General features: G+C 37.1%; 1 protein-coding gene across 15 annotated transcripts in view; it reads left to right on the top strand.

Annotated features, from left to right (window-relative positions):
• The window catches only part of Cask (calcium/calmodulin dependent serine protein kinase), a 320516-nt gene that overhangs the window by 137554 nt on the left and 160832 nt on the right, over positions 1 to 22130 (top strand). For all 15 annotated transcript variants that reach the window (XM_005352875.3, XM_013348391.2, XM_005352872.3 and 12 more), the window contains exons 4-5: positions 14085 to 14162; positions 19872 to 19944. In XM_005352875.3, the coding sequence (XP_005352932.1) occupies positions 14085 to 14162; positions 19872 to 19944 (151 nt within the window). The remainder of the gene's footprint in view (positions 1 to 14084; positions 14163 to 19871; positions 19945 to 22130) is intronic.

The raw sequence follows: 22130 nt of genomic DNA, 5'->3' as shown, positions 1-22130 counted from the left end.
GGCTGGCCTCGAACTCACAGAGATCCACCTGCCTCTGCCTCCCGAGTGCTGGGATTAAAGGCGTGCGCCACCATCGCCCGGCAGTTAGTAGTTTTAATATAATGTAATATTAGCATTTTGTGCCTTAAGTTTAAGAACCATTTACCAATCCTGAGAAAATATTTTCTCCTATATTTTATCATCAATCTGGAATTGGTTTGAGATATGAAGTAAAATAGCAGCCCAATTTCATGTCTTTCGATATGGAGATTCAATTGTCACAGCACAGTTATTAAAGAGCCAGCTATGCAGTACAGCCTTTACTATAAATCAAGCATCTGCATATGAGTGATTTTTTTCCGGGCTCAGTTTATAGCCATTGGCTTGCTTGCCTGGCATTGTGCCAGGAGTGTGTTCTGGAAACTTGTGGAGCAGGTCCTTCTACCTGTGTTCCTCTTCAGGCATGTTTGGAAGACATAATTGTCTATGCATTTTCCAAAAACATTTTAGAATGCAGCTATCATTGTGCACCAGGAAAAAAACGTAGGAGTTTTGACATTAATGTTTATATTCAATATTTATAACAATTTGAGAATAATTCACCTGATAACAATGTTAATATTTAATCTTCTAATTCATTAATATCATATGTAGCTTCCCACTTAGCTCTTTGAAAGTTTCAGTGAACTTTGATGCTTTTCTAGGGAGACCATAAGCATCTGTGTTAGATGTATTATTTTAAATCTAACACATGTTAGATCACATCTGTATAATTAATTATAATTAATATGGATATTCTCTATATTAATTAAGTTTTGTTGGATTTGTTCATATCTATTAGCCTTTCTCACTGTCCCCTCTTTCCTTTCTTCCTCATACTGTCTCCATTTCCATTCAGCAGGCTTTCATTGCAGTCATTAATTAATAGAATCATTTGGACTTTCTTAATATATGATCACATTATCTGAATATCATGATTTGTTTTATTCCATTCTAATTCTGTTTTTAAAATTACATTTATTTGTTTGTTTACTGGGGGCACACATTAAGGTCAGTGGACAACTTTTGGCAGTTGGTTCTCTTCACTGTATGGGTTTCAGGGATCAAAGTCAATTTGTCAGGCTCCTTGACAGGTGTGTTTACTCACTGAGCCATCTTGCCAGCTAATAATATTTTTTTGCCTTTATTGTGATAGAAAAACACTGACTATAATAAGTTTAAATGGAAAATGAATTTCATCAAATGATTGTGTCTTAGTTAGGGTTTTTATTGCTATGAAGAGACACCATGACCACAGCATTTTTGTTCTTTTCATGTGTCTCCAAATGCTTCTCCAAAAAATGCTTAATTTTATTGTAGTGTTTGATTATTTTGCTTGTTAATTAAAAAAAGTCAGAAGGCTGAAGTTCTGTCAAGGAAGAAGTTACAAACAAGTAAGAGGATGGGCTAGAGTGAACTCTATATTACTGTTTAGAGGTAATTTATTTATTATATAGCCTTCATTTCTAAATATGCTTCTGTGATAGGAGCTAGGACTTCTTGAAAAAATGCTAAGTCAGAGAAATGCAAACTAAGTCTAAAGCATCTTAGAATGTCTGAAGGTACTGACATGTTCCAAAAGATACATACATGTCAAAGAGACACAGAAACCAACCTGAAAGCATCCCAAGTAGCCAAACCTAGAGCAATTGGAGCAGCAAACTAAAGTAGTATTGTGTATACCACAAAGTGTGTCAGAATGTGTGAGTACATAGAGCTTACAAAGAAGTAGACAGGAAAGGGAAGAGCAGCAGCAAAACTCTCAGGAGTGCTGGGGACTCTGTGGGGACCGTCCTATGCTGTTGAGCACCTTCTGAGATTTGGTAAGAAAGGTGTTTCACCTCTGATACTCTTCTCTCCACCCCTCAAGAAAAGCACAGTCCTAATCTAGGGAAGAAGAAATGATCAGACAGTACCCAGTTGAGGGACATTATAAAATCCTTGGCCAGTCTTTTTTTTATTATCTAGGTCATTAAAAGCAAGGAAAAACTAAGAAACTGTAACCTAAGGTGTTAATCCTGAGAGAAATTGCTGATAGGTGAGCATGATTTCTCTGTATTTGCAACTTACATGTAAATATAAAACAAAAAGTGATTTTTAAATGGTGCTCCTTGAAGGAAGACTGTCGCTTAATTTGTATACATCCCCAGCCCTGATTGCACAGCACTTTGTAGCATAATTTTTTAAAGTTATCTTTAATGGAAACCTAACATATAAAATAAACCATGAGTTTATACAATAATGTCCTGATTAAGTTAGCAATTAAGATTTTCATTCATTAGATAATATAGTTATTATATCAATTGTTTTAGATAATATAGTTATTATATCAATTGTTTTTATGAGTCATATATATTTTAGATCTATATGACCCATCCAGGTTGTTTTGTGCATCTATTCCTTTTCATCACTATGTAGTATTGCAATGAACAAACTTTCACTATTCTAAAGTTAATGAGTATTTGGGGCTTTCTAGATTTGGCTATTTTGAACAATGTTTTCTAAACAGTCTTATATATGCACTACGGTGCACTTAAGTACACATTCATATATACATTTTTTATTGTTTTTATTGAGCTGTATATTTTTTTCTTCCTTCCCGTCTCTTCCTCTCCCCTCCCCTTCTACCCTCTCTCATGGTCCCATGCTTCCAATTTACTCAGGAGATCTTGTCTTTTTCTACTTCCCATGTAGATTAGATCCATGTATGTGTCTCTTAGGGTCCTCGTTGTTTAGGTTCTCTGAGATTGTGAATTGTAGGCTGATTTTTCTTTGCTTATTGTCTAAAAACCACTTATGAGTAAGTGAGTACATATTATATTTTCTTTCTGGGTCTGGGTTACCTCACTCAATATGATGTTTTCTAGATCTATCCATTTGCCCGCAAAATTCAAGATGTCTTTTTTTTTCACTCTGTAGTACTCCCTTGTGTAAATGTACCACATTTTCCTTATCCATTCTTCGGTCAAGGGGCATTTAGGTTGTTTCCAGGTTCTGGCTATGACAAGTTTTATACCTATTGTTCCTGGGATCCAAAGTTACAGTAAGAAAGAAAGCCTCAAGAGACTCAAGCACTAGGGAAAATAGAATTAGCTAAATCAGTGACTGGATCCTCCTTCAAGACCTATGGGAATGTGGCTCAACGTAGGGCCCCAACACAAGATTATATGTAAAAGAAAATTAGCTTATGTGTTACATTTTACAGAAGTTTCATATTTTTAACATTTGAAATTTTCTATAGTTGTGATTTTTAGTAAAAAATAACAGATTTTTTTAACTTTTAAAACTATCTCTAAATCATATCTTTTTTTTTTTTTTTTTTGGTTTTTCGAGACAGGGTTTCTCTGTGGCTTTGGAGCCTGTCCTGGAACTAGCTCTGTAGACCAGGCTGGTCTCGAACTCACAGAGATCCGCCTGCCTCTGCCTCCCGAGTGCTGGGATTAAAGGCGTGTGCCACCATCGCCCGGCTCTAAATCATATCTTAAAGAAATGTTGGTTTCTTACCATTTTAACACATTTACTTGCTTCATCCCACTAGTTTAAATATATAATATATGTATGACTACTAAAAACAGGTTGGTATTTCATTGCACTTATTTTTTTTACTTTGGTTGTAGCCTTATACAGGCACACAAACAAAATGTCAAGGTTTAAAGTGATTTGGAATATCTCCTTTTTGTGGTTATGCCACAAACTTGATATGGATAAGATTAGATTTATTTGGGTTTTTGTTTCTTGTGGGAAATGTTTTTTTTTGAGACAAGGTCTCACTATGTAACTCTGGTTGACTTAGAACTCTATGTAGACCAGGCTGACCTTAAACTCACAGAGATCTGCCTGCCTCTGCCTCCCAAGTGCTGGGATTTAGGGCATGTGCCCCAATGCCCAGCCAGTTGTTTGGTTAAATTTTTTATTGAGATAATTATAGATTCACACATAGGTGTAAGAAATAAAACAGATTCTGCCAGGTGTGGTGTGCACGCCTTTAATCCCATTACTAGGGAGGCAGAGGCAAGCCTGACTCTGAGTTCAAGGCCAGGCTGGTTTATGTACAACAGAGTTCCTGGAAAGCTAGGGCTATTACACAGTAAACTCTGTTTCAGAAAAAAAGGAAGAAAGAAGACAGATCCTTGTAGATTGTCCTAGTTTCATCAAAACTTAGGATTCTACAAAATTAGTATAAGTCACAGTAAGACGACTGACATTGATGCAACCTAGCAGAATCTCTTGTTTGTATGCACATCTGTTGTCAACAACTTTGAAAGAACAAAAATAAGCTTAAACATCCAGTTAAAGTGGAACGGGCTCACATCTGTGGGCCCTCACAGAAACCCTATATTGAAAAGCTAAAAAAAAAAAAAAAAAAAAAAAAGAAAAGAAAAGAAAAAGAATCTCTTACTTTAAGGGTCTCTTACTTCACATTCCAAATACAGAGGGAAAATACTAATAGCTTTATCTGATTGCCTCGCTTCCCACCTGCTTTTCTAGCATCTAGTGCCCTAAGTTATTTACCTGGTCCACTATAGATAGACTTCCTTTGAAACCAGGATAAATCAAAATTCACTCTTGTTTCCATGGCAGGCAGGTTGGATAAATTTACTAGACTGTCAGGAGCAGATTGACTACATTTATGTAAAAAGAAATGGGCATTACAGCCAGGAAAGCAAACATGTAGATTGACCAGAAATGGGAGTCAGAGTGTGTGCTTGGGACATTTCTAATAATGGTAGAGCTAACTTTGAAGTAAAGTATAAAAGAAGAACATGGCTGGAGATAAGTCTGAATATGTAATAATAAAATCATCAGTAATGTGTACAACATCATACTGCACATTATATTTTTATTGTCTTTTAAGTCTTCTTGATAGCCAATTGGATTGAATTGCAATGTCTGTTTTGCAGATAAGAAAATAAAACTTACAAAGTTATGGCTTGTTCAAGTTCACAAAACTATGTGCTGCAGCAAGGATTCTAACTTAGGCAGTTTGATTCTAGGGTTCCACTCATAATTACTATGCTACATCTATGTCTTTTGATTCCGTGTTACCACGGTTTTTAATCCGTATAATCAAATACTTATAGAATGCCTGCAGTGTGCCAGGTACTCTTCTAAGCACTACAGATTTAACAGTGAGCAACTCTAAGTCCATAAATACATGGACGTAATATTCTAATGGAAAAGATTAATGAGTATGTAATGCTAAAAGTGAATGGTGGATGTGTTATTAGGAGTGGAACCAGGTGAGAGGTAGAGAATGCTGAGCATTAAAGAGTACTACTTGCTTCAGATAGGATATTCATGAAAGCCCTGTCTCAGGAAGTGACCTTTAATCAAATGTAAAGCTTGACTGTATAGGCAATAGAGCACATTAGAATAATTTTCCAAAGTAGCAATATGATCAGATTTGTACATGAAAGAGACCTCTGAATTCAGTGTGAAAAACAGTTGCAGACAGTTGAAACAAAAGTCAGTGAAAATTCCATGCAAAGTACAATTTGGGGTTCAACTTCTTTATTTTTTATTTATTTATTTATTTATTTATTTTTTATTGAGAAAAAAAATTTCCGCCTCCTCCCAGCCTCCCACTCCTCCTACCCTCCCCCCACTTCTCTCCCCCTCCCTCTCAAGTCCAAAGAGCAGTCAGGGTTCCCTGCCCTGTGGAAAGTTCAAAGTCCTCCCCCCTCCATCCTGGTCTAGGAAGGTGAACATCCAAACTGGCTAGGCTCCCACAAAGCCAGCACATTAAGTAGGATCAAAACCCCATGCCATTGTCCTTGGCTTCTCATCAGCCCTCATTGTTCGCCATATTCAGAGAGTCCAGTTTTATCCCATGCTTTTTCAGTCTCAGTCCAGCTGGCCTTGGTGAGCTCCCAATAGATCAGCCCCACTGTCTCCGTGGGTGGGTGCACCCCTCGTGGTCCCGACTTCTTTGCTCATGTTCTCCCACCTTCTGCTCCTCATTGGGACTTTGGGAGCTCAGTCCAGTGTTCCAGTGTGGGTCTCTGTCTCTATCTTCATCCATCACCAGATGAAGGTTCCGTCCAGATGGGATTCCTCAGCAACTCTCAACTTCTTTATTGTAAGAGGGATCAAAAGCTCCTTCAGGGAAGTTGGAATAGGAACCATGCCCATGATTGAAGTCGAGATGAATGGAGATTCTGATCCTGCTGTAATGAGTGAAAAAGACTGTGACCAGTAGATATGAAGAAGGCTTCAGAAGAAAAAGAAATCTTCACTTAAGATTAGTATTCATGTTAAAAAAGACAAGACAAAGCTAACATCACAAAACTCTCAAGATGGAAAATTTGTACTCAGGAAAATATAGATAATAGAAAAAGGAATTTTGAAGTTTCCAATAATTTGAGCTCAAATTTTATATTATAGATAATATAAAAGGGGACTCTGTTGGAGAGAGACTGCTTGTTTGTTCCCAGCTGCTCAGCCCCAAAATAATCACACAGAAACTGTATTAATTAAATTACTGTGTAGTTCATTAGCTCTAATTTCTTATTGGCTAACTTACATATTAATTTAACCCATCTCTATTAATCTGTATATCGCCACATGGCTGTGACTTACCTGCTAAACTTCCAGGGCATCTGTCTCCAGCAGGGCTACATGGCTTCTCCCTGACTCTGCCTTCTTCCTCCTAGCATTCAGTTTAGTTTTCCCCACCTAGCTAAGTTCTGCCCTGCTATAGGTCCAAAGCAGTTTCTGTATTCATTAATGGTAATCACAACACACAAAGGGAAATCCCACATCACCTCCCCTCTTCTGTTTAAACAAAAAGGAAGGCTTTAACTTCAACATAGTAAAATTACATATAACAAAACAGGTATCAAGCAAGAACTACAGTTACAATATTTATATTTATTTTATCTTTTATCGTGACTAAGGAAAACTATAAGTTCTTCAACTTTAACACATATCACTGCCTGTGATATGTGTTAAAACACTATGGATCTGTACCCTGGTGGACTAGCAAAGTACAAAGAAAGATGTGTTGGACTTGTCCAGCCTTCTCTCCATGATCTTCCCCTTCCTTTAGTGTTCTGTCTACTTGTGTCTACTTACCCTCACTTGATGCCCTTTTTGGTACATTCCTTCCACGATCTATGAGAAGAAGCTTCTTCAGATACTTCAGAACCCACTCGGGGGGGGGGTTCTTTTTAGGTTCTACCAAACATTCAGAACCGTAAAGCTATGAGAGGCCACATTGGAGAGTAGATGTACCAGAGCTCCAGGTGGCCAGTATTGGCGTTCCCTTTCTATAGTAGTCCATTGAACAGTACATGTGATAAAGTTCAGAAAATTGAAGAGAATTTGTAATAGTGCAGAGAAAACTATCAGTTCAGAAATCCCACCCTGCCCCTAATCACAAATAGGAATACTACAGACAAAATTGAGTTTGTATAATGTTGGCCGATCAGGAAAAGCCAACAAGAAATAGAATATTGATTACCAGATCTTTGATTAGCTTTTAAAACTTCAAAGGACTAAGGTTCACAAAGGAAAACATCAATAGATTTTTTAAACTGAAAAAAACTAATTTGATTCAGTATTAATATGAAAGAGTTATATTCAATTGAGCATAGCATTCACACCAATAAAACACACTGGGGAAAAAACAACTTAAGAAAGGGAAGATATAAAGCTTCACATACAAGTAAGGGAGGACAAAAATAGATGATTCTCACCCAAATAAATAGAACTGGGAAATAGACACTTGGGGCTATATTCAAATTATTTTAATGTTCTTGACAGTATATCATAATTGCTTTATTAAGCCATTGAATTCCCATCCCAGTGAGTGAGTCCTTTCTCCAATGACATACATGATGGTGTTTTTTCATTGACAATCCTAAATACTTCACTGGTCCCTGCCTAGGTTCCCACTGAAAGAATATCATTATGGCCTCTTTGCAGTATCCATAGAAGGGGAGAACTTATCTCAGATTATAGCCTCTCACATTTCCTTATCCACCACAAACCTACCTCACTTGCTGACTCACTTGCTGGGACTCCATCCAGGCTTGATTTTTGCTTGTTAAGCAGAAGAAATTCCTTGAGACACTGACCTTCCTCTAAACTATGTTCTTGCACTATTTTGGTTTTTTTTTTCATCTTTTTCCTACCTCTTTTCTTTAGAACCCATCTCAGAGGCTGCCTCCTTCATAGAAACTTTCAGAATTCTTCCAACATTGAGCATCTCCCTCCATCAGAACTTTTAAGATGCACTCATCTTTTGTTTTACTTTGCTTTCATTTTTTCTTTATCTCCTTTTCTGTGATGTAGGCTCTTAAAAGATCAGCTATTCATGAAATAGCTGGTCTTTCTATTCTCGACCTGTAGTAAGTGCTCACTAATTGTACTTGAATAAGGCTAACTCCCCTTGCCAGTTGTGGAATATGGTATAGATGTAGGAAGAGTAACAAAGGCCTCTGTGTGTGTGTTTTCTGTCTTTCAGAAATGAACTCATTCCCCATACAGGCTCATAAATAATCACCATTATATGTGGTTTTATATTGACAATAAAAGAGCTGCTTTGCCCTCAAAGTTGCCTACAGTCGAATTATATAGACCAGTCAGGCCTATAAAATAAATATTAACTGTCAGTACAGGTCCAAATGGTCTTAGGCCCAGATTCTTAAAGCTCACATGTTCAGTAGAGAGAAGAGTTGGGAGCTGTGATAGACAGGAAGGTTCATAGGAAGCTGGTGAAGAGCTTCAGTGCAGACACGTATAAATAAACAGAGGATATTCTAGACAGAGGCATAGCAAGGGCCAAAGAATAAGGAAGAAATACCAGTTATGTAGCATTTGTGAAGATATCAAATCAATCCCACAAACAAAGCTGTAAATTTGAGGAAAGTTAAACAAAATAAAGATTCTTTTTAGTCAAAAAATTAGTTTGTATATGCAAGGATTACAGGACTTATCATCAAGAGTACTAGACAGGCATGGTGGCATATACCTGTGATCTTAGCACTTTAAACAACTGAGTTCTAGGCCAGCCTGAACTACAAAGGAAGACCTTGGTCTTAAAAGATCAATACACACACAGGGAGGCTTATTAAATGTAGGTGGTTAGAGGACTCATTTAAACGACAGCAACAATAATAGCATCTACATATATTATTTAGAGTGAGGATGGGGAGCTCTGCATTCTGAAGACACACACACATGCTCACACTCTTGACTACAGTGATCTAGACCATGGGACCCCCATAGTTGGCATGAAAATGAATGATGCACAGAATTAGGATGTTTTACTCTTTGAAACCTAACCAGTTTCAGGGGTAGTACATGAACCTCAAAGTCAGACTTCCAGAGTTTGAATCCTGACCTTATCAGAGGTCAGAGCCAGCCAGGGCTATGTAGTAAGATATTGCCTTGAAAAGTTAAAGAGAAAAAAGCATCATGTGACCTTTCACTTATCCTGTGCTGTTTCTCAGTTTTCTGCTAAATAAAATGGGGATGCTTGTACTACCTTACCTAATAGACTTCTTGTAGCCTGTGAATAAACTAGTGAATGTAAAACACCAAAAAAAATGCCCATCACATAACTATGCATTAAATACTAACTTAATTGTTTTATTACAGCAAGACAAAATCATTGTCACAAATTAATGGACATACTTTCTTCAACTAACAAGTTTTTAGGGGAATTTTATTGTTGTTTTATCAATTTACTTCAGTCATAACTGCATTATTACCAGGAAACATACCCTGAATGCTTACTTTTGCTGAAATCTCTAAGCTTAACTTTTACCTACCTAGTAACTAATAATAAACATTTAGGGGTTTCTATGCTACCAGTATGTCACAGTAGGATGCACTCTATATCACAGTTTTCAAAACGCAGCTGTTTAGCCTATTGCAGACTCTTCAGACATCTGCCAGACAAGAATTGACTCTCCCCTCTTAGAACATCCAGGTGCAGAAGCATCAGAACCCTATCACTTCATAGTTCCCCAAAAGTCTTCTCCTACATCTGCCTCCTTTGTATGACTCACTTTCTGCAAGCCACCACCACCCTACCTCACTACCCCCACTGCCCAGAACACAAGCAGCTCTTCTTGCTCATGTCTTTGAGCTCTAATGTTTCTCTGTTTTCAACTCGCTGTGCTCCTCTTTGAAGATGTAAATTTTTTTTTCTAATTTCATCTAGGTTTTCTGGTTGTTTTGTCATCTTCAGGGAAAATGCTAGGCAGAGAAATTTGTCTGTCCTTTATAACAGTGTTCCTCAGAGTCATTTGCATACAAATGCCAATCTGCCATCTCTTACAAGTTGTGTGCTTTGAGACCAGTATAGAAACTGACTGGAAATGTGTACAAATTACTGTAACAATTTGGCATGATTCTGAAATCATAATGTATGATGCCATGCTTTCAGCTCAAAATCATCCTTAGACCACAGTGGCAGAATTGGGAGTAGCATATTCTCATCCTTTTCAATACACATGCAATCATACCTTGTGACCTATTTTGTTTGATACATTGACTTTGGATCATTTTCTTAATATATGAATAATTCTTGATTCATATAGACAGAAAGAATAAGCAGTTAAAGTCGTTTATTCATAATTCCACCACTTTTCATGATTTATAGCAAACTTCCCTAGTTTCTCTCCGTGTGCAGTACAGAAGGCCTCCCCTTCCTTTTCCAAACAGAATTTCTTCTCCCTTTCATTTCACTCTCATAGGAGACACCTAGGAAAATGTAAAACATGCCCTTTGAAGATTCATGAACTGCTGAATAAGTACGCCAAGAAGGGAAACCAAAGAGAAAAGCAGTAAAAGAAGCTTTCTCACTATTTTGGAAGTATTATACTTTCAAATAATGTATCAAAGGAAACAAATCATCAGTTTTGTCTAAAATGTTCAAGGTTATTATTATATCAGGATTGTAAACTATGAATATGTATAGATTAAATTTATGGTGAATAAAATTTGCGTAAATAACAATATTTTTAGTTTTTACTTCTGTATCTCATGAAGCTTAAAATTAGCACATTGCTTTTACTTAATATCAGTTAGTGTTATAATCAGATGTCTTTCCAAACAATCCTTCCTAAAACATGTTTGTATATTTAAAAGTTATGCCTGTGATTTTGTTCAGTGCTCCTGATTATGAATCTCTGAATAAAAAACAATATAATGTTAAAAAGATCTCATTTATTATTAACTAAAGTACCAGAGCTAGGGACATAGCTCAGTATTGGAGTGCTTGACTAGCTTGTGTGAGGCTTTGCATTCTATCCTCGGCACTACAGTAAAGAAGAAAGGGAGGGAGGGAGGAAAAAGCGAGAACTAGCTATATATAAATATAATACCTATAGAAGAAACTAATAATCACTATTTGGGATCAATATTTAAAAAGCTTAAAACTTTATTTATTTATTATGTATACAATATTCTGTCTGTATGCCTGAAGGCCAGAAGAGGGCACCAGACCTCATTACAGATGGTTGTGAGCCACCATGTGGTTGCTGGGAATTGAACTCAGGACCTTTGGAAGAGCAGGCAATGCTCTTAACCGCTGAGCCATCTCTCCAGCCCCAAAACTTTAACTTAATGATATGAAAAGAAGTAGGAGATTCATCATTCAGAGCTAAAAATATTAGAAAATATTAAATTCTAGAAGTTAATATATAAATTCCATCTTAGCTAAAATATAAAGCTATGTTACAGTTTCAAAAAATGTTTTAATGTTTAACTGGGAGGAAAAGTTCATAAAGATAAAAATGCCTATGTGTGTATGTGCATGTATGAAGATTGCCATTGGAGGCAGTAGTATTTTAGATATGTCCAGAAACAGATTGATCAGTGCTGTTAGCCATAGCCCTGATCAGTAAGTAACTACTAGTTGTTTCTTTTAGATCTCAGGACAGGTTCAGTTGTTTAGTACTATACTATGTCATCCATTTGGCTTTCTCCTTTACCTAACTTCTTGAATGGCACTTATCCTTGAATTTCCATGAAAAGGGAAAGTGCCTAAATAAGAGAAATTCTTCACTATGAGATTTCATTTTTTTTAGTTCTCATAGATCAACTAATCAACTTAAACTGCAGCCATTTTTCACCCCACAATGAAAAGAAATAAAGAAAATGTTCAGCTTTTCTGGTAATCAAGGAAATGTGAATTAAAGCAAGCATAAAGAGCTTGTTTCCTCCTCTCTGGCAAAGATGAGAAAGAGTAGTCATTGTGGCACAGGAAAGGGTATTCAGATTCTCCAGTACCTGTGTGAATTTTTAAAATGTGTCTGGCAATATGGATAGCCAAAGCATTGTCATAAATACCTTGACCTAGCAACTCCCACCTAGGAATTCTCTCCTAGCACTTAATCAGAGTTGTTTTCAAGCCTTAAGTACATGGGGGAATAAAAAAAAAACACAGTTTTATTTTGTAATAAACTTTTTGAAGAATCTGACTTGACATTTAAGTATGACATGTAAACACCTTATATAAATATGGTAATGTTTCATTTGCATAAAACACCACTAAGATCCAAATGACAAAAATCAAATGTTCATTAAAGTTCTGTGTGCTAGCCGGGCGGTGGTGGCGCACGCCTTTGATCCCAGCACTCGGGAGGCAGAGGCAGGCGGATCTTTGTGAGTTCGAGACCAACCTGGTCTACAGAACTAGTTCCAGGACCTTCAAAAAAACCACAGAGAAACCCTGTCTCGAAAAACCAAAAAAAAAAAAAAAAAAGGTTCTGTGTGCTCAGTCATCTACCAAGTATTAGATTGAAATGTGTTGAAAATATAAACTGGTTTTTAGGACTTTATACTCTTGGGGCTATGTAGGGTGTGATGGTGTACATTTGTTCTTTGCATACCCAATAGGTGTAGCTGTAGTCACTGGGGAAAGCAGTGAACACAACCAGACTGATTTGAGTCCTGTCCCCGTCACTCTATCCAATAACTAGATTTACTTGAGAACCAAAATACCAACTTAAAGTATGAAAGGAGATCTGATAGACTGCTTTCCATGAAATCTCATAATACAACTGTATGGGTACCTTGACTTTCCATTCCAGGAATTTCTGTTTCTCAATATTTTACCTGCAATAATTGTATTAAAACTTGACCTAGAGAATTTTAAAATACTTTAGAAGCATTATAAATTATTAGCTCTTAATATTTGAGTAATTTTATACAAGTAATCTTGCATGAGTTTCATATATGTATCTGTATGTTGGTATGTGCGTAGGTTGCATAAAGCCTCAAAGTTATGATGCAGACTGTAGTTTACTAGCAATTAAAAGCTGGCAGTCATAAGGGAGATTTCTTTGTAGAAGGGAATGGAATGGAAATTTGAATTAAGGTATGTTTTAGATATGAAAAACAGTATTACAAGAGCATATACCAGGAAGAGGAAATGGCATGTTAAGATCCGCCTATGTACAGTTTGATTTCCTTAAAACGTCAATGGGCAGATGAGATCAAAGTATCCTTACTTACAGGGTGAGAAATTGAGAATTATTAAGATGAGAAATTGAGAATTAATTTTAGGGCAAGGTAGTAACAGGATATTACCATCACATCAGTGTGTTAGAATGTGTCTATAGTAATTGATTTGTGTTAGAATGTGTCTGTAGTAATTGATTTGGATAATGGAAGGTATAATAAATTTTGTACTGGCTTAATTTTTTCTTTCACAGAATGTAATTTAAATTTCCCATTATTGATGATAACTATTAAAAATATTGTTTAAAAAACCTTTGTATTCTTAAAACACTACATTACTTAACTTAGAGAATTTGGTAATTTAATTAAAAAATTATACCCACCAGCTCTAGAGTTTCTCTCTTCTGAGACTTATTACTACAATATTGTGTTGTTTGATATTTCTGTTAGCTTAATCTCCCTAAAAGTTCCTTTTTCTGTAGATTTTCAACAGGTGGTTATAATTGTGTGTGCTTTTCATGGAAAGAGTGGAAGATTTAAATAATTCACAATCATCAGTAGTCAGTCAACACCCAACAACGATGTGTTCACTTAGAACGCTGTCTTGGAAATTTCTCTTTTCTAATTTTCTTTTTCACATTTCTCTGCAGTATGGATGGAGCAGATCTGTGTTTTGAAATCGTAAAGCGAGCTGATGCTGGTTTTGTGTACAGTGAAGCTGTAGCCAGGTATGTAATGTGCATATACTCCCCAGAAGTAAAGTGGAAGGAAGAGACAGAATTTATCATGAAATTATAAGAAGTAACCAGCTCTCCTGTCTGCAAGCACATTGCTGGGGCCTCTGCAGATAACTTAGCTGCTTCAGTATGTATGTATGGTAGAAGCTCACAGTATCTGGAAATATGAAATGAATGCCAAACCCTGTATCTGCTAGCATGGCTTTGCTTTTGCACACAAATGCTTTTATTTTACTTATTCCTGGTGTCTCTCTACAAAGAGTGGTTTGGTAGCCCAGGAACCACGTAGAATTATGCTTGAAGGTTTCTCAAAGTGTACCTCACTGGCTCTGCATTTTCCTTTTTAGTGATTTTCAGATTATTATGTGGCCAGTTAATATAAGGAGAGCACAGAAGAACAAGAGGAGCAAAAATAAAAGCACCATTTTTCTGCTGAATCTGTTGCTTCAGGGCTCTCAACCAAAGCAATGACTGTTACACTAAGTGGAGCAGTAGTCATAAAAACCTAATGACTCAAAAGAGAAGTAAATATGAAAAATGATAGTAGCCATGCATGCACTGCACCACTAGCTTATAGACTTAAAGCAATACAGCTTTCTGCTTTGGTTGCATTCAGTCCCAGCATATTATGCACTGGCAGGTTACTGATTTGATACATGACCTAGAGAATACCTCCTCAGTCACTGGCCACATTATAGTGAAGGGTTAAGAATCACAAACCTACAAGGATTTAGTAAACTGTTTTATCATTTGAAAAACAGTTACATTGAGTGATTATAACTTTCCTATCATTTGTTTTCTAACTATAGCATCCTAGAAGGACATAGTTAGAAACAGCTGTATAACTACCTTAATACAACTTGTAGCCCTGTATGGATTGGCTGAGGAGCAAGAGGCCCCAGTGTAGAGGATGAAGTGAATGTGAACAAGAATATGCTCCGTGTGGCATAGTTGCTGCTTTTGTGCTCCTGGAGCTGGGAAAAAGAAGCAAGAGAAGACTTACTATGTTAGCTATACTATTTGCTTGTATCACTGACATATGATAGAATGAAAACTAAATATCCTCCTGTGTATCATGCTCTCTAAAGCATGTTCTAGTTGTTTTCAAGTCCCTCTCTTCTATTTTTGAGCTTATATCACAATTTTTAAATTGTCATCATTGGTTTTGTTTCCAAAAAGTGTAACTTCAGTGTTATCCTGATTTTTTCTTATGCCATTGTTGTGAAATACCTTATTAAAGTAAATGGAACTATCAGAGTTTTGTACACACACACACACACACACACACACACACACACACACTTCATTTATTTATTTATTTATTTATTTATTTATTTATTTATTTATTATGTATACAATATTCTGTTGGTGTGTATGTCTGCAGGCCAGAAGAGGGCACCAGACCTCATTACAGATGGTTGTGAGCCACCATGTGGTTGCCGGGAATTGAACTCAGGACCTTTGGAAGAGCAGGCAATGCTCTTAACCACTGAGCCATCTCTCCAGCCCCCCCCACACATTTCTTAAAGAATTCAAAGAAATTTTTATATTTTTTTAATCACTAAGCATTGACCTGGACCTAGGACTTCTTGCATGCTGGTCAAGTGCTCTACCCCATACCCTCTAGTGGCCTTTGTACAGTTATTAAAAACAACATAAAGTAAGAAAAATCAAAATTTTCATTCTTTGAACTCCCTCAGTAAAGATGATTTTTTTTTCTTTTTGAAGTACAGTAACACTGGAGCACCCGGCATACATGTGGCCACTACTTTTCCTCTCATCTCTAGTTTTTGGTAACTCTTTTTGGTTTTCTTTTAACTTCAATCCTGGCTTTACAGTTGGTCTGTGTCTTGATATAGACATGTGGAGGTGATGTCATGCAATTAAGTGACTTCTGGGCTCTCTCAATCTTGAGACTTATAGAAAAAGTAGATGTTTGTGTGTATGTCACGATAAAAGCTTATTGATTTTTTTCAAACCCACTTATATTTGCTGTTAAATGGTGGTTTTATGAAAGGGTCTCTTCGGAATGGAGCAGAAAAGAACAACAGTGGGACCAATAAGTGACATTGCTCAGAAATGTTGGGCACAACTTCTCTAACAATGAAAAGGGAAGCAGGAGACTCGGGTGGCATCATTAGCTGTGTCCCCTCTTATGCCAGATGTAGAAAGTCTTCTCATGGTGTGTAGTGTTTTGCCAAGTGACTTTTGACTTTCCTTTCTTCTCTCTAGTTCTGTGATTCACTATTAGAAAATTCAGCTGTATGGGTATTCTAGTGAGTACCTGCATGACTTAAAGACTCAAATAATCAAATGGCTAAAGCTATATTTCTGTAACTGGCTGAATTTCAAGAAGAGTAGCACAACATGGCGCAAAGCACACATCTGTGTAGTGCTTATTTAGTACAGTATAACACAGCCCAGTTAGTGACTGCCTCTATCCTTTCGGTGCTAATGAGTTGTAGACTAGGCTAACATCGGGCTACCGACTCCAACTCTTAAAATCACAGCGATTTCTTTCCTAGTGCCAAGCTTTGCTAACTGATTTGAAGGATGAAGACAATCAAAACCCCATCTGAAGCAGGGAGAGACCTGAATTATCAAGGGCTCCCCACACCACTTCTACCCACGTTAGCTAACAATGCACCTCTGGTCTAGAATAAATTCTCTTTTCAGGGCTAGTGGATTCCACTCACTTCAGAGAGCATTTCATTATGAAACATCTTTGTTTTATACCTGAGAATGTTAGTTGGCTTATATTACCTTGTGTGTGAAGCTGTCCCCACCTCAAATATTCCTGCTTCTGTTTACCATAGATAATCTTTAGCTAGGAACATATCAGAGATCAGATCTCTTCTGCCCGGCAGATATTTAGACTTTTAAACCCAGTGTTGGGGCTGCAGAGATGGCTCAGTGGTTAAGAGCATTGCCTGCTCTTCCAAAGGTCCTGAGTTCAATTCTCAGCAACCACATGGTGGCTCACAACCATCTGTAATGAGATCTGGCGCCCTCTTCTGGCCTGCAGACATACACACAGACAGAATACTGTATACATAATAAATAAATATTAAAAAAAAAAACCAATGTTGACCACAGGAGTAAGCTGAGTCATCTCTTGTTACCCGCCATCTTTACCCTCAGAATATCTCCTTCTAGATCAGTGGTTCTCAACCTTCAGAATGCTGCAACCCATTAATATAGCTCCCCCCAACCATAAAATTAATTTCATTGCTACATAATTTTGCAGCTGTTATGAATCATATTGTAAATATTTTGTGAAGATAGAGGTTTACCAAAGGAGTCACAACCCACAGATTGAGAACCATTTTTTTGTTGTTGTTGTTTTTCGAGACAGGGTTTCTCTGTAGCTTTGGAGCCTGTCCTGGAACTAGCTCTTGTAGACCAGGCTGGCCTCGAACTCACAGAGATCCGCCTGCCTCTGCCTCCCGAGTGCTGGGATTAAAAGCGTGGGCCACCACCACCCAGCTGAGAACCATTGTTTTAGAGGAAGTAAATGAGCTGTTGGACAGTTCTTTTTTGTATAGAGTTATCATTTTTTCTCATTCTTCAGGAAGATTGGGGAAAATGTATTTCTGAGGTTTTCTGAAAATATGGACTGTGGTAATGCATGAAGTAAAGGTTTTTTGGTTGAAACTTGGGTCAGCAACTCTCTGCCATGTGCGGCCTTAGAGGACCCTGACTAAGAGGTTGAAGGTTATTAGTTTAGATGTGCAACCATTTGTAGAGGAAAAAATCCTCCTCTCCCCTTATATGACTTAGAGATTCTGCTATATATACAGAATTGGATCAAATAATAAGTTATCCTCTTTTCTTGCAGCTGGGCATTAAATCCAGAACTTTGTACATGTTAAGCAAACCCTCTGCCACTGAGCTTCATCCAGCCAAATAATGAAGTGTGGTGGCAATCACATTTTAAAATACTCATTCGTTGAGTTTCCTTTGGCTTTATAAAGCTAGAAGATAAGAATTTTATTTAGGCTGAAAATAATTTAGGTGGCTATCTTAGTACTATGTATCTAAAATAATCGGCTCTTGTGAGTACATGTCCACTCTGCCTAATTTAAATCCTCCACTTTGACATCTGGATTGGCATTTAAGACTGACTTAATAATAATAATAATTAATAATAATAATAACTATAATAATAGTGACTTTGCTGCAAGTTTCAAGCCACTTTGACATTTGTTGTTAGGCACAGCTCCTCCAAGGTCTGCTTTGAATGAGTAAAAGTCCCCAGTGGTAGGTTAAGTCACACTGACTTAAACCAAACTTAATTGTAGGCTACACTGGCCTGGACAAAGCCCTTTATGTCTCTTCTCACAGTAAGAACTGCTTAGGACCCAGGTATTGAGAGACGATCCGTACAGGACAGACGATCCGTACTGGTTTACTTTTAAGTTTGGGTTGTTTTCTCCTCTACTCTTATTTTTTTAAAGGGAAACTTGTAATCTATTATAATACATAAAATTACCCGTATGTTTACTAGAGGGATATTTGTATGAGCATGTTAGACCGTGGTGTATCTATCAAAGGAAACTTGATAGAAATCTTTCAGTTATAAAGCAGGAAAACTTTTTGTTTTCATGTTACACATACCTGTAAGGTCTTTTGTGAGTACTCTAAATTGTTTAGTTTTATTTTATTTAGTTTATTTTGTTAAAACACAATCAAGTTTAATAAACACTGTATGATAAAGTGTTGAAATCGAGCGCTTCTGTACAGTGCCTGCTTGAGATGCAAAGGGAGGGCATCTCTGTCTTGCCTTAGTTTGACTTCCCCATTCTGTACTTTATGGTGCTATAAAATGGATGTGTAGTCGGTAGAAACTACACTTCCGGTTTTCCTGGTTTAGTAATATGCAGTGTGATATAGCTAATGCTAGTGTTTTGAGTATACTTAAGGCAAGCTAAGCTTAGATTCTAATGGTTGGTAATAAGTTAGAGGTGCATTTTCAGCTTCAGATGATCTCATCCAGATATAAACCCATAACTACAGGAACTTGTCATACTCTGTTACTAGTTGACTGTGTTAAAACTTTTTTAAAAACATTAATTCTTCCTCTGTTCTTTACCTGTACCCAGTGGAAGCCCCTGCAGACCCCAGCTGTTTAGAAATAGCTTTGCTTTGTTCAAGAGTACCCTCAGCTAAAGCCTGATTGCGTTACAAAGAGAAATCCCATATAGAGCTTCTGTAGCGTCTCCTTATGGCTAAATAGACACAAGGCTGAGAGCTGCTTTGAGTGGCTGACTGAAGGCCATGACCCCTTTAGTCGGAATCATTCTGATAGCTACAAGCAGTTTCCTTCATAGCAATCCAGTTGGGCTAAAGAGAGTTAACCAGGATATTGGAGGGTTTTTATGTGTGTGTGTGTGTGTGTGTGTGTGTGTGTGTGTGTGTGTGTGTGTGTGTGTGTGTGTATTATTTTAGGCTTGCCTCTTTAGTGTGTTTATTGCTGTTTATTGATTATGTGGCATTCTTTTGACTTAGCTCAGAAGAACATTCTGTTTCTTGAAGGACATAGTTTGTCAACTTTTTTATTAAGTCTCACTGTCTTATTCAGTCAAATGAAAGATGTTTGTGACTAGCTGATATAAAGATGGGGATTATAAAGTAGAGACATTATATATGAACTTTTACACTGCAAGATTTTATAGTTTGGGATTTCTCTTGTTTTTCCAGCCATTACATGAGACAGATACTGGAAGCTCTGCGCTACTGTCATGATAATAACATAATTCACAGGGATGTGAAGGTAAGTCAGTAAGTAAGGGAAAGAAAACCATTTTTGAAAAATTAACCATATGCTTAAACTTATCATTTATTTTTCTATAACTTTTCTGCAACCATATTTCTGTCTTTCAAGTAAAGCTGAAGTATTGTAAACTGAAAAAACAATAATAGGAGACAAGAATAGTGCCAAAGTAGCAGATACCCCAAACCAAAAACTATTTATTAGATTCGAGCCAAGGGAGAAAGTTGCTTGGAATCAGAATCATCTTCATGGCCTTTGCCAACTTCACCACCATTACTTTGCAGCATCATTGTTATTTGTGAGGTAGTAAAAATAAATCAATTTCAAAAAAGAAAGGAATGCTGAAATAAGCCAATTCATTGCCTTCTGACTTCTTAGAAGCATACCTATCAGCACAGAATAATTAAAAACAGTACCTAAGGCTAGAAGAGACTTAGGGTAGGTTATGAATCATATCAAAGAAGATAGAACTAGTGGGCTGAAAAAAACCTCTCACTAGAAGTCTGTATTAACATGATAAAATACTAAATTAAAAATAGGATCAAAACTCCAATAGTATTAACTAGCCTGAGTATCTTGATGAACAGGGGGACTGGGTCAACTGTCACCGTGGATATCATTTTATTTTAACATTTCATGTTAAAGTGGCACATGGATGTAAGCTGAATAAAGGACAACTACTGTATTTTGATAGGACCCAAGTAGCTACCATATACCCTAAAAATAAAACATAGTTTACTTCGTAACTGTTGCCATATGTGGGCACTCTGTAATCCAGCCCTGTGGTGGTTTGCATGGCATTTTCAAATGTCATGCTGTAAAGCTTTGACCCTACAGTGTTCACAGCACCCTAATAGCCATCCAGTATGTACCTTATTCTTTGAGCACCAAGTTACTAGAGCACAAGGAGTCCAAGATACGTAAAATATCCTTGAATTACAATGATGTCAAAATAGGCAGTATTGTTCTGGTTAGGTCTTTGTTTGAAATGCATTGTAAAGTCTAAATAGAGGGTTACCTCTAGTCAGAATGTTCCTATGACCTTCGAAAATTTTCCCATTAATCATAATGCTGATGTCACAAGTATCTTTCTTTCTCTGTTCATCTAGTTGCAGAAGAAATTGACAATAGCAAGCGTTCTCATTTGGCTTACTATTAAAAATCATAGAAGCCTTTTCTTGTTGTCATTTCTGACTCATGATATTTCTGATGTTGGTTTCATGGAGTCTGCTCAGTAGACACATAGTGCCTCGGGAGCAAAAGTTTCTTATAATTGCAGGTCCCACATGAAAGCTCCCCATGTCCTATTTGGGGAAGATCATGCTTCTTTATCCTCAGATGTCTTAAATGCCAGCAGTAAAACAGAAGGCTGCAATACTACAGCCAAGGATAGTCTTTGAGCCGGGACTGAGAAGAACTCTGCAGCTTAGGGACTTGGGCCCAGGGAGCAAGGGAATGATCAGGGAAGTGCTGAACATTGCTGCAGCCCACTGCTCTTTCCTTTCTACCTCCTGCTGCTGCTCAAGCTCACCCTTCCCTTCTGTTTGGTGCTGTCATGCAGCTAGTTTTGAAACACAGCAGGAAGTCACAGTTCTAGATAGAATGCACTTTGTACTCTTAGAATATCAGTGAGATTGTTATTTTTTCTTCTGTTCCATCTTTGTATTGAGTTAATGAGAAGTCTCAGTCCCTGTCATCACTGTCACAAAACACAGAATCAGGCCATAAAGGAGCTTGGTGGGTTTTCTCACTCATTCCTGGTACCTTCTAACACTTTTAACTACCAGAAAGTCTCTGAGATCTCTCTAGCCCTAGGCTATGCTTTCATGCTTAGCTGTGTTGGCCCTGGCCTATCTAACCTTCAGCATGAACAGAGGTGATTCCTTCCTTCTGGGCATATTTTTAAAGGCCTTAATCTTTGGTATATTCTAAATGGTTAAGGAAATTAGGTAGAAGTTACTAGTGGAAATTCTTGTTGCTAAAAGTTGAGTACCCTCATGAGCAATTCCAAAACCATCTAATTCAATGTAAGAACAACAAATGAAAACCAATGTAAAATGTACAAAATACCCATTAGTGCAAATTAGTTGTGCAATATCTTTTTGTTCATTCTTTTCAAATGTGGAGATCTGACATCAATACTGTCATGAAAATTTGACACTAAACAACCCAATAGATATATAATA

This window comes from Microtus ochrogaster, chromosome 10, assembly GCF_000317375.1.
Source record: "Microtus ochrogaster isolate Prairie Vole_2 chromosome 10, MicOch1.0, whole genome shotgun sequence".
Classification (NCBI taxonomy): domain Eukaryota; kingdom Metazoa; phylum Chordata; class Mammalia; order Rodentia; family Cricetidae; genus Microtus; species Microtus ochrogaster.
The sequence above is the reverse complement of the archived record's forward strand: the minus strand, read 5'-3'. Positions and strand labels throughout refer to the sequence as shown.